The 12,439-nt window shown below is 35.3% G+C and overlaps 4 protein-coding genes across 6 annotated transcripts; 2 read left to right on the top strand and 2 right to left on the bottom strand.

Moving 5' to 3' along the window:
* Positions 1–713: 713 nt before the first annotated feature.
* Positions 714–2,949, bottom strand: LOC121114745 (poly(rC)-binding protein 3). 2 transcript variants are annotated; one of them, XM_040708798.2, is made up of 2 exons: positions 2,807–2,949; positions 714–2,559 (listed from the first exon to the last, which is right to left on the bottom strand). In XM_040708798.2, the coding sequence occupies exon 2, from the start codon at positions 2,411–2,413 to the stop codon at positions 1,121–1,123; it is 1,293 nt and encodes a 430-aa protein (XP_040564732.1). In that variant the 5' UTR covers positions 2,414–2,559; positions 2,807–2,949; the 3' UTR covers positions 714–1,120. The 2 variants fall into 2 exon arrangements, with proteins under 2 accessions (XP_040564732.1, XP_040564731.1); XM_040708797.2 differs by having other exon boundaries at positions 714–2,453.
* A 147-nt stretch (positions 2,950–3,096) lies between these two features.
* On the top strand, positions 3,097–6,538 carry Srp72 (signal recognition particle 72). Its single transcript, XM_040708796.2, has 2 exons — positions 3,097–3,824; positions 4,762–6,538. Exons 1-2 carry the CDS (start codon positions 3,522–3,524, stop codon positions 6,415–6,417), a joined length of 1,959 nt encoding a protein of 652 aa, XP_040564730.1. The 5' UTR covers positions 3,097–3,521; the 3' UTR covers positions 6,418–6,538.
* A 164-nt stretch (positions 6,539–6,702) lies between these two features.
* LOC121114743 (uncharacterized) lies at positions 6,703–11,161 on the top strand. 2 transcript variants are annotated; one of them, XM_040708792.2, is made up of 6 exons: positions 6,703–6,841; positions 7,740–10,052; positions 10,302–10,354; positions 10,607–10,661; positions 10,724–10,848; positions 10,909–11,161. In XM_040708792.2, exons 2-6 carry the CDS (start codon positions 7,767–7,769, stop codon positions 10,940–10,942), a joined length of 2,553 nt encoding a protein of 850 aa, XP_040564726.1. In that variant the 5' UTR covers positions 6,703–6,841; positions 7,740–7,766; the 3' UTR covers positions 10,943–11,161. The 2 variants fall into 2 exon arrangements, with proteins under 2 accessions (XP_040564726.1, XP_040564727.1); XM_040708793.2 differs by lacking the exon at positions 6,703–6,841 and adding an exon at positions 7,180–7,342.
* LOC121114748 (NH(3)-dependent NAD(+) synthetase) lies at positions 11,159–12,419 on the bottom strand. The gene is made up of 2 exons (XM_040708801.2): positions 11,789–12,419; positions 11,159–11,730 (listed from the first exon to the last, which is right to left on the bottom strand). Exons 1-2 carry the CDS (start codon positions 12,139–12,141, stop codon positions 11,310–11,312), a joined length of 774 nt encoding a protein of 257 aa, XP_040564735.1. The 5' UTR covers positions 12,142–12,419; the 3' UTR covers positions 11,159–11,309.
* Between the last annotated feature and the right edge of the window lie 20 nt (positions 12,420–12,439).

Raw genomic sequence — 12,439 nt, 5'->3', positions numbered from 1 at the left:
ACTACTGTGTTCACGTTCTGCTTATCCTCATTAGTAGATTAAGAAACAATGTTCTATCAGGCAAATCTTTAATTTACTAATTACATAAATTTTAAAGAGTAGAAATTGTTCTTTATCATCCCCTGAGAAATAATTAAAATATCCAGATAGGACATTTTTATCCACAGGTATATGTGATATGCAAGGCAATTATATACATCTTCAGACACTTAAGATGGTATTGTGTAGCACTTTGCCAAAAACCGTGAAAATGCCAAGAAGAGCAAGTACAAAGAATAAAATAATAGCCGTTCAGTTTTAATGGCCGTTGATGAAGTAGATAAATGACAACTATTAATATGAATTCATGGTATTACAATTTACATACCATGAGTTAGTTTGGAAAGCAAAAAGAATAAATCTTCTCTCAACATGATGCAGAAAAAGAAAGCCCATTTTTTAACCAAAAAAAAAAGGAAAGGCCTAAATAAACGGTACTACACTCGTTCTTTCCTGCTGAAGCCCTTCTTTTTTTCTTTTAAGCTTGGGAAGGGAGAAAAACACCAGGGACAAGACTCTTTTTTCAAGTTTCTTATATTCATACAACATTACGAGAATGTGAATAAATTTCTACTCGGCACTTAGATAATATATGAAACCAGGGAGTGCTCATTTCATTTGAGATAATGAATGTACGTACATACATAGTAGTTGGAGAATAAAATGATGGCAGAAACGAATATCATATAACTTTATTATTATTAATATTTGATAATTTAGTCACATAAAATTATAAATTAGATAATAATGATAATTTCAACATAAATTTCTTGACTAAATAATAATAAAATTTATTTAAACAATTTATTTAACTGAAAACAACAAATTTGATTTTAAAGAAGGATAAAAACGAAAAATTTCTCTTTTTTTCTTTGTACATGCTGCCACTTGCTTAGTTACTTATTACTTTTTATAAGGAAGGAGGGGAAAAAAGAAAGAAAAAAAAAAAAATACTTATATGTATGTCCAAACTACATACATACACACGTATTTGACTTCATAAATCTAACTATATATTTTAATAATATTTCTTATTTATTTTTTAACTGTTGTTGAGTTATTCTCTATTGTATTATATACTTTAATAGGGAGCAAATTTAGACCGTTTTGACTCCCTTCCACGATCATCTTCGTTCCTGCTGCTGCGAGATCCAGAGCTTGATGAAGTACTTCCTCCACTTGCACTATTTCTTGATCGATGCGCACCCGTAACTTGTCCCACCAACATATTCCCGCCACCATTATTTGGACTTCCATTGGATACGAGATTACCAAGTAGACTTCCTCCAATAGATGTGAGAGACGCCAAGCTTGTAAGAGCTGTTAGCGTTTCGGGTTTAGAGAGTAGTAAACCCAAATTGAGTGCGGCACCCTGATCATTTTTGTGAAGATCGAGAGCCATATTGATGAGAGATTTTGCTAAGGAGACTGCTTCTGGACTGCCAGTAATTGTAATAAGGCGCTCCTTCTCAGAATCGGACTCACTACTTTTAGAAATCCGAATCATGGCGTTAGACAAGTGTCGAATTTCTGCTATTTTAGAGCCTCCTTTTCCGATGATACAGCCGATGGAATCATTAGGAATCGACATTTCGAAGGATGTAGTATTTCTATTATTGTCATCTACAGGAGCTTTGTGCCTTAGTAGAGAGGCGATCGCCATGAGAGAAGGAGTAAGAAGTGATGCTAGGGGATGGCTTTGCGCTGCGTCTCGCATGGGCGTTGAGTTTCTTGCGTTTGCGGTTTTAGGATGGTAGGGAATGGTAGAGCCTTTCGGAGGAGTTTCTAACATAACACAACAGACATGAAGAATGCATTGCGTGATGGCTTCCTTCGTGCCTGAGACTGTAACAGCCCTTTCCGTCGAGTTAGGGAGCATTTCTGAGGCCACTTGAATGGAGGCTCCACTTATTTCCCGCATTTCCTTAATCTTGGATCCGCCTTTTCCAATAAGAGAGCCACACTGTGAAGCGGGTACAATGAGTCGTAGTGTGATGGGAGGCTTGGGATCTCGATCCTCTTCAAACTTTTTACAAATGAGTTTGAAAGACTTGTAGATGGCCTCTGTGGTACCAGTGATGGTAACAATCCGTTCAGGCACGGATCCATCTGAGATGTGAATCTTTGCACCGGATGCTTCGCGGATAGAATTGATAATTTCTCCTCCTTTTCCAATGATGGAGCCCACTTCTTTTCCATTCATGACCATGCGGATAGTGAGAGAGACGTTTGGAGTGCCTCCATGGTGGTGATGCTGGAAGAGGGACGAAGCTTTGTCGGACGAGGAGGATTCCGATGAGGATGACGAGGAGGATGAAGCGTCATGAGTGGTGGATGTGGATGATGTGGTGGTGGTGGTGGTGGTGGTGGACATGGGTAGTAAGGAGGATTTAGAGAGAGGAGGAAATGTGAGTCTGGAAATGGAGGAGCAAGAGCTGTTAAAGGAGCTTTACTTGAACTTGGCATCATCATCAATCATCAAGCAAGTCGGATCAATTCGATCTCTTTACTCGTCACACACTAAAAAATGCGCCAAAAATGTAATCAAGCAAAGGGGGGCGGGAGGGAGAAAGGGGGCCTACTCTACTCCCACCAAGAGGACATGACAGGACTCGAGAGGAGGCAAGGGGGTGGGGGTGGGAGGAAGGCAGAGGATCACTCTCCACTACTCCCTTTACCCCCTCCCCCACAATCACTCACTTCCTCGCTATGTCACTTTTCATATTCCCTGTCTTTCTAAATACAAGTAACTAGCCCCAATACTCACCAGGGTCACAACGACGACGATGACGGCCAAAATTTGGACTCTCAAGCAGAATATGCTTGCCTTCAAACGGAATGGGTGGGTACTGTATTCAAATAACTTGAGCACCTCTCGACATACTCTATATCAGAGAACCTAGACCAAAGAAGTTTAAAGGGAATCTGTCAAAACGTGAAGCAAGCAGAGATACAACTGCGAGTTCTCACTTCTTCTCCCTTTCTCGCTTCTCCACTCTCACTTCTTCTCTCTCTCTCTCACACACTCAGCCTACCTACGCTACCTCAACACGCACGCCGCCACTATTTACAATAGCCAATCAAATCCTCTACAATCTTTCTTTTCTCTTTTATTTTATTTTATTTACATTCTCCCCCCTTCCTCCCTCACACATTCACTACATAATATATACATTTCATATTATTATATAAAATTTCAAAAAGGATTTAACCTACTTATATTTTGTATATTTATGGGAGAAAACCAACTCCAGAAAAGAAAGTGTCGAAAAAGAGGGGGGAAAGAGGTCTCAATTCTAAAGCTCTTTCCATTGGTTCCTTTTGAAGGCGGGCCCATTCGGTCCTTAACTTTCAAAATGATGACCGAATCGTATGAATTGCCCCGTTTCATCACTAACAAAAGCACTCGGTTTCTTTTTTATGAATTGACGTGTCGACTGCTAACTTGGTTCATTCTCGTGTAAATAGAATCCAGTTCCGTGATGAAGGAGAATCCAACGGAAAAGGATCGATTGGGGAGTCTCTATGGGGATTTGGCCAAGTATGGTTCTCTTGGAGAATATGAAAAAGCTCTTTCTACGGCTCATAAGATTCTCAACTTGAATCCGGATGAATACGAAGCTTACATGTCCGTCATTGTGGCGCTGATTCGTTTAGAACGCTTTGAAGATGCCCTCAAGTTTATGGATTCGCAGGAGAGGAAATATGGGGAACTTATTTTCCATAAGTCCTATGTCTTCTACCGACTCAATCGACCCAACGAGGCTCTGGAGTCGCTCAAAAAGGTTGTTGGGTCTTTCCTAATCGGCTAATCCCATGGATATTCCATCTTTCATTTTTCAGATTTTTTTTCTTTCATTTGGAATGCAGATGACAGTTTTTCTTTTTTTTTCGTGTGTAAAGTTGTGGTTGTGAGCTTGTGGCTATTAGTATGTCCATGAACATATGTTTACCCTTTGGCATTACTACCGTTATACCACGCTAGCAATACTCTTTTTATAACTTAAATACTCCATAATCCAATCTAAAGTTATCGGCATTCGAGATCACCTTCAATTAATATTCAAATGAACTAATGCATATCTGTGCATCTATTCATCATTTCCCTTAATTAGCTAATATATTGAGCAATCACTTCTTTTTAGTTTTATTGCACCATTGCAATCATAAAAAAATGACTTGAAGTTGCTTTATGTGCAATATATATTTACCTTCTGTTAATATGTATACCCTCAAATTTGAATTTCGAAGGAGTGATTGTATCCGTATTTTAGCTTATAGATATTTTATCCATTTATAGCTTAAGTTTGTATGCTTTGTGAATTTACAGTTTCTTCATTCCATTCATAGCAAACATATAGAGGATTTAAAAAAAAAAACTATAATCATAACACAATAATGACCTCTGCACATCACGCCAGCTAATTGCTTCATAATGTTGAATTTTAGATAAAATAAATATAAAAAAGTTCATGATAATATGGTTAATACGATACGGGTTTTGATATACGATTTTTCATTTCAAAACCATATCAATCAAATCTAATGTGGATTCCTATAATGCCTTATGCATCAAACAGTTCGGTATATCCACAAAATAAATGTATTGTTGTACATCAATATTTCCGATTAAAATGTTCATTTTATCCTTAAATTTAGCTTTTTCCCCTCTTATGCTGCTTGTCATTACAAACGATTAACTTCATTTTTGTTTATTAATAGGAGAAGAAACCAGATCTAAAGTGTAAGGAGCTGGAGGCTCAAATATTGTACCGACTTGAACGTTATGCAGAAGCACTCTCCGTCTATGAATCCATGGATATTACAAAAGAGGATGAATTTATTTCTGAAAGGGAGGCCAACATTTGTGCTGTTAAGGTCTTTAATTCACCTGGATCTGTCTCTAAGAGAGAAAGTGATGACTCTTATGAATTGATTTATAATAAGGGATGTTGTTACATTGCGGATGATAAGTATTCTGAGGCCGAAAAATGTCTTAAAAAGGCGGAGTCAATGTGTAAAGCATTATTAAAGGAGGAGTACGAGGATATTGATGAGGATGAGCTTCAAAAAGAAACGGGAATTATCAATGTTCAAATGGGATTTGCTCTCCAGTTGCAAGGGAAAGTTAAAGAGGCTCAGGTCTTGTATAATCAAGTTTTGAAAACTAAGCCTTCTGACATTGGTCTCGTAGCAGTTGCATCCAACAATCTTATTACCCTTAACAAGGATCAGAATATTTTCGACTCTCGTAAACGTATCAAAGCTGCTACAGTGGAAGGATTGGAGCATAAGCTTACTTCAAGTCAAAGGCGGTCCATTGCTTATAACTCTGCTTTGTTGGCAATGTATACTAATCAAATTGAGGCCTGTAAAGTTTTGATTGAAGAATTGGACAATAACTTTGGGCTAAAAAATGACGACGAAAAGGATTTAATTCTTGCAGGAGTATTATCGAGAAGTGGTAAATATGATGAAGCTATCAAAATTCTAATGAGTACTTCTGTGCTTAAATTGGATCGTCTCCTCATATCGGTGCAACTTCTTCTTGAAAAGAAAGACTTCAAAGGTGCCATTAAGCTTTTAGAAGAAAAGGCTCCAGAAGAGATCAAATATAAAACTGGTATGTTAAGCTCAATGGTAGTTTTATATGGGGCTATTAACGATCGATCATCTGCTGCGAAACTGTTAAAGTTAGCAGTTGCATATAATTCCAAGAATAAGAAATCTGACAAAGATATGTCGATCGTTTGGAAAAAAACTGCTGAATTTCATCTTTGTGGAGGAGAGCTTACTGTTGCTGCCCAATCGTTAGAAGAACTTCTTAAAACGAATCCTAATGATCATATATTGCTTGCTCAGTTAGTTTTAGCCTATGCTGAATTTGATTTGAATAAGGCCTTGCAAACATCTAAAAAGCTTCCAGAATTTAAAGAAGTAACTCTAGATGTCAATGCATTGGAGTCAACTGCCTTCTTTGGTGGTAACAAGAAAGTCCCTAAAGTTGGAGGACTTCCATCACCCGTTGCGAAGAAAGAAAATGTTGACTTGGTCAAAAAAAGAAAACACAAGAAGAAGAAGAAGAAACTTCCAAAGAATTATGATCCTAATGTTGAGCCAGATCCAGAGCGTTGGATTCCTAAAAAAGAAAGAATAGCCTATCGTAAGCATTTAAAGAGGGAAAGAAGAAACAAAGGTGAAAAGTTTACTGGTGCTCAAGGAACTGCCCAAGGTCAAAGTGATAACTTTGATTACTCATCTAAGAAAGCTACTCCTAAGAGTCCTGCAACTCAAGTAACACCTCAACCTTCCGTCGGACCTCGGCAACAGCAAAGACGGCATCAACAGCAAAAGAAGAAAAAGAAGAAGGGGTTCTAATCTCTTCATTATTTCCTTGCTTCTTTTGCTAGTTAAATATGTACTGGTTACTATTCTTTTTCCTTGTTATGAATTACTTGTATTAAATATTTGGCTATCATCAATAAAATTCTGCAAAATATCATCTTGATTTTAATTAATTGAAAATAAATAAAAGAACTCCTTGTTTTCACTATTTATTTCATTTTGGGAAAGACCTCTACATGCTTTCTCCTTTCAAGAAAATTTTCGGCTGACAGTGACGTATGATAAAATAAAAAAATTGGCTCAAAAATTATTTAACCGCCGTAGTTTCATGTCAGGCTTTCAAAAGGAAAGTTTACGTTGCTTTTATAAACATATATTATAAAAAAGGAGAAGAAGGAAGACTACTCATCCCAGATATAAACAATTTTGTCTTAGGTATTGGAGATTGAATCCCTAAGTAAGTAGTGTTAATTGTTATTTATTCTGATGATTGCATGATTCAAGCAACACAATTTTTAACAAAAATGTTTTGATTTATTTTTCCGTTGAAGATAATATTCTACAAAATGTATTCAAACACTAACATGATAGAGCCATTATTGTATCATTAGAGATTGATTCATTGACTGCTATTGTTGTCCTATTGTGAATATGTATTATTATAAAAGGACATAACACGTTATTATTCCTTATTAAATATAAGTTGTAGTTTTACATATCGTCTGTAATGCAGATGTAAAATTTAGAAAGCGCTGTGTATATGACCTTACAACTTTTTTAATCTCATTTCTTTTTACTCCCGTGTCTTGGCACAATCTTAAAGTTATATCCTACTTTAAATCTTTTTGAGTCACATATGAAACTTATATATTACATATTATATAAATGAATAAATTGTTCTTATATATATACTAGAGATAGTCAAATTTCTTCTAACACTTGTTATATCAGGACTCAAGTAAGTTGTTTTGTCCAACTAAAATCTATTCTAAGAAAAACAACGAAAAACGGTGTAGTACATATATACAAAAGTGTGGCCCAATTTTGTCTATTTTTATTATTATGGACAATTAATTTCCTTTGTTTCGACTTGTAGACATTGAGACAATATATATTTCATGCAGTTTTCCCCATCTTTGTTCTGAATAATTCTCATTTTGAATTTAATGCCCCACTTTAATATTCCCCCCCCCCAATCTTCATATTCCCCTCGCTCGCTCTCTCTCTCTACTTAACATCGTCATCCCCAATTTTCATCTTTCATTTTGTTCCTGTTAGTTCTTTTATATATTTAATTTAGAAAACATAACGACATCTACTACAAACTAAATATTACATGTTTTTTTTCTCTGCAGATAATTTCTTATTAATGAATAGTCACAATGGAGTCTGACTCCAGAGATAAACTCCTCACGGCAGATGATCCACTCATACGGAATTGTCGCTCGGCGCTCTTAGAGGAAGAAAACGTACGCCTAAAATCTGCTATTAATCTTGTACGTCAAGAAATAACATCTTCAGCCCATTCTTCTAATCAAAGTGAATTAGTTGAAAAAATAAAGGAAATAGTAAATGACGAAGAACTTACGAAGAAAGACACTCTTCTTCGAAGACAAAATGTTCTCTCACATGTTAGAGCTGAATTGGAGCATGAGAGAAGGATTCGTACACAGGAAGCATTGGACGAGGCAGAACGTCGTTGCTATCAACTGGGTAAGGAATTAGAACTCAAAGTCTCAATGTACGAGGAAAAAGTTTCTAATTTGGAGTCAACCAGAGAAAGACTTCAAAAGGATATTGATGAATTAGGTACAGAAAAGAATAAATTAACCAGTCGTATTCGAATTAAGGAAGATCAATTGACTGCCAGTGAAATTAAATCTAAAGAATTGATTCGTAAAGCTAACCAGTTTGAAGAATTGTTTAATGGTCAGTTGGAGTCAGTCAAAGTACTTCAAAATGATTTAACAATTGCATCTGAAGAAAACAAAGGCCTAGTCAAAGAAATGGAACTCCTCAACAAAATGTTTTATGAGTTGGAAAGAACTCATGTTACTGACGCACTGAAAAATTACAAAGATGAAGATTCCCCCGAAATTGCTCTTTTCAAGAATGCTATTATGAAGGAAGATGGAAAGGATTGTAAAAACCCATCTTCAATCGATGATTCTACAAAGAGCTGTTTCAAGGAAGTAACTACCAGAAATGGCACTCGCATGGTATTGAGTGTGAGTAAGACATTCTTAAAATTACAGGATCTGATTCTTCAGAAAAAGACTTTGGAGGATGAGGTTGAGAAGATGAAAAAAATCAATGCTCATCTCGCAAACAAGGTGAATCTTCACGAAGCTAAATTATTTAACATTACAGATGAATTAAATAAAACATGGAACTATGTTTCAAACTTAAAAACTCAACATAGTCAGTTGCATACATCAGAGCTTATATTAAGGGCAGAGCTTGCTGAGAAAAGAAATCTTCTAGCTAAACTTCGTGAAGAATTAGAGTACTCTAGAGAAAGTTGGAATGTAGTTAAGCAAAAGACGGCAGAATCAGAAAAAGAATGGAAATCCCTTCGTGATGAATTTGCTGCTAGAAGACTTGCTTTCAAACCCTTTCAGCCGACTAGCTACACATCAAGTGAGAGTGGTTACTCAGATAGAGAAACACCCGAAACTCCCATTAAAGATGAAAGTAACTGTGACGTTGAAGAAGAGGAAATCTTTGAGGAACTTAATGTTAATGAATCTTCTGATTCTGATACAGAGACTGAAAAATCAGACCATGAAGAACCAAATAACTTCAATAGAGCTATGACTGAGAGTACTCATACTTTGTTCAATGTTGAGGATGAGATCCCAATTCAAACATCGCTCGTACTTATTCCAAGTCTGAGTTATCTAGCACAAGTTCCAACGTCCTTGATGCCTCCATTGTTGAGTCATGATGAAGAGGATTATCAAGAGTTGTATCACAATTTAATTCAGAGTACAAATAGAAGTGCTGCTTTAGCCAACAAACTCGCTGAAATCAATAGAACCTCAGAGACTGAAGAAAACATGGATTCAGAAGGAAATCATGATAGTGATGAAAACTCAGACAGAGAAGGAGATGAGGAGGAAGAAGAAGAAATTTTGGAAAACCCATTTGGCTCAAGTGAGTCATTGGATGGATATATACGAAAACGTGGACTTGATTCAGAAGGGTTTGATGTTTTAATATCCGAAACTACACTGAGCTCTTCATCGGATAATGATTATAGCTCTTGTTGTGATTTAGAAGAGGAAGGTGAAGAAGAAGAGGTCGAAGATATAGGCACTGTCTTGTTTGAAGAGCAGATTCTTCCGTTACCTACTTCATCAACTTTACCGCTAAGTTTAACCACCATTATTCCTCCAACCTCTGTCTTAGCTTTAAGTAGAGAAGTTGACGAAGAATCAGATGATGATAATGAAGAAAATGGAGATCCAGATCGATTGTCAGAGAGTGCTACAACTGTAACACGATTTCTTATCAAACATTTACCAAAACAGTTGTCTCGACTTCGTACTGATAAGATGGATTTAGAGGAAAAAATTCGGGGACTTGAAGCTAGGATTTCTGAACAAAACATTACTATGTCAGAATTAGATCGAAGAACCGAGCTCTATAAAAAGGAAGCTCAAAAAGTAAGTATAGTATCTACATAGTATGTAGACTTTAAACATAGTTACTCAATATGAATTTGCATTTTTGGTCTGTGAATAAATACTATTTTTGCACATATATTTGAGTCATCACATAAAAATATATACGTAAGAATGTGTTGAAAGAGGAATACTAAGTTGCGAATCAAATTTACTTTTTACTTAATTTACTATAAAGTATTTATTGACCACTCAAAATATGCTAATGATACGATATATTTAATTTTCTAGAGATCAATATCCTCGTGCGATAAATGTACATCTACGATTCAAGAAAATTCAAGGTATTGATGACTTTTTAAATCTTTGTTTTATATTTTAGAGATTAAAATATTGCGTATTCTGAGCTCTTTTGTTCTTTTAAATTCTCTATGGGGGACAAAGTGGGATATGAATACATCTTGATGAGTAATGACTTCTTTCATTTACAAATAATGTATGATAATTTTTGAGTTAAAATTGGCAATGAACACCTAAATATACTTATGTACCTACATACTTTTAAATATTAATTTTTTATCTTCATTTTTCCCCAGTGACATAAATAAGCATTTATCTAACTCAAAATTAGTATGGACCATTTCAAAAATTGTAAGTCATAGACATATTTACACATTTCCTTAAATATTAATATCCCATATACACATTTGCAGGATGATAATGTATTTATGTTCTTGAGTTCTAATGGAGGAGCAGATGGTGAAGGCTCTCTAATAAAGGATTCAGTTGATTTGAAGAATGATTCTGTATATATACTCAGTTTGAAGGATAATGAAAGGTTTTGTGATATTTTTGATAAAGTTGTAATTAGTTTTTAACAATTATTATTTTATTTTAGAATACTTTGTCAAATTAAAGTATATGTACGATGATCATAAATGGATATAATGCAATGCTCATCAACCTGGCTAGATAATATATTTTTGATGTAAACATTTACCTTACTAAATTACTCATACAAAATTATTTTTCATAACGCATAATATTTTATATCTACTTAATTATTAGTTAGTTTGTAGTCAATTTTATTCAATCGTAGATTGTACGTATATGTACCGAAAACGCATAAATAAAAAAGATATACAAAATAACATGTACGTATTTATTTTTAATTATACACATAGGTAAACATGTTCTTATATGCTAAGTATTGTGCCCAAGTAGAAAGCAGTTTCACGTTGAAGAATAAATAGTGATATAATTAAACTAAAAAGTAAACATGAAAGGTCACACGATTCCTTACATAAATTCTCCTGGGATTTTACATACAGGAATAGGCTCAACTTTATGTCGATTTATACGATTTCGCTCCCTATAAATTCCCAAAACTTTGACTTGTCTCTCACTGAGTCCTAATTCATCACCACTAAATGTCATAGCCCACTCTAGCTCTGGATAACTAGCTCCAATTTGTTGCTCATCTGTAAGATCGTCACCAAAAAGTCCATCAGTTGGAGGAGCTTTTTGTATCTCCTCATTGATATTGAGATGTGATGCAATGCTATAGACTTGAGACTTCATCAAATCAGCAATAGGGCTTAAATCCACTCCACCATCACCATATTTAGTGAAAAATCCTACACCAAAGTCCTCTACTTTGTTTCCTGTTCCAGCCACCAAGCAACGATGATGACCAGCAAAAGCATAAAGCGTTGACATCCTAAAATATACAAAAATTACATTTCATTCCATGAATTCATAGTTGCGATTTGATTTACCTTAGGCGAGATCTGAGATTCGCCATAGTAAGTTGATCCTGAATATCTAAAGGGAGATCTTTACAGGCAGTGTCAAATGTAGGCGTCAAATTTACGACATGAGAATCAATTTTCTCCCCGTACTTTTCCTTGAGCCAAGCAATATGATTATCACTCTGTGATACTTGTGCAGGGACTTGATGAATTGGAAGATTTAGACAGATTACCTTCATTCCAGTCAAGGAGCAGAGAGTCGATGTCACGGCAGAATCTATTCCTCCAGATATTCCAACCACAAAACCATTAACTCTAGACTCATGAGCGTATTTCTGAAGCCACTGAACGATATGGTCAATCACTTTTTGAGCTTGCATCTTATATTGAATGCGTTTATAAAGTATTATCAAATATTATTACTGAATAGAATAATAAATTAATCATGCGTTTAGAAACAGTTATCACACAAAATATTATCGAACAAACTTTTATTTACTCTATCACCTAGACGATCAAGAAATCAATACACTTTTCCAATCTCTGTGAGGGCCAAAGATTTCCACAAATGTTTTGACAGCAATATCAATTTGTGAATGATTTTTGTATCACATGAAAAAAGGCCGGAATTCTACATTCAATAGTAGTTTAATAAATCACGGAATATTTTAAATAAAA

The sequence above is a fragment of the Lepeophtheirus salmonis genome, chromosome 3 (assembly GCF_016086655.4).
Source record: "Lepeophtheirus salmonis chromosome 3, UVic_Lsal_1.4, whole genome shotgun sequence".
Taxonomy (NCBI): Eukaryota; Metazoa; Arthropoda; class Copepoda; order Siphonostomatoida; family Caligidae; genus Lepeophtheirus; species Lepeophtheirus salmonis.
This window is presented reverse-complemented; position numbering and strand designations above follow the sequence as displayed.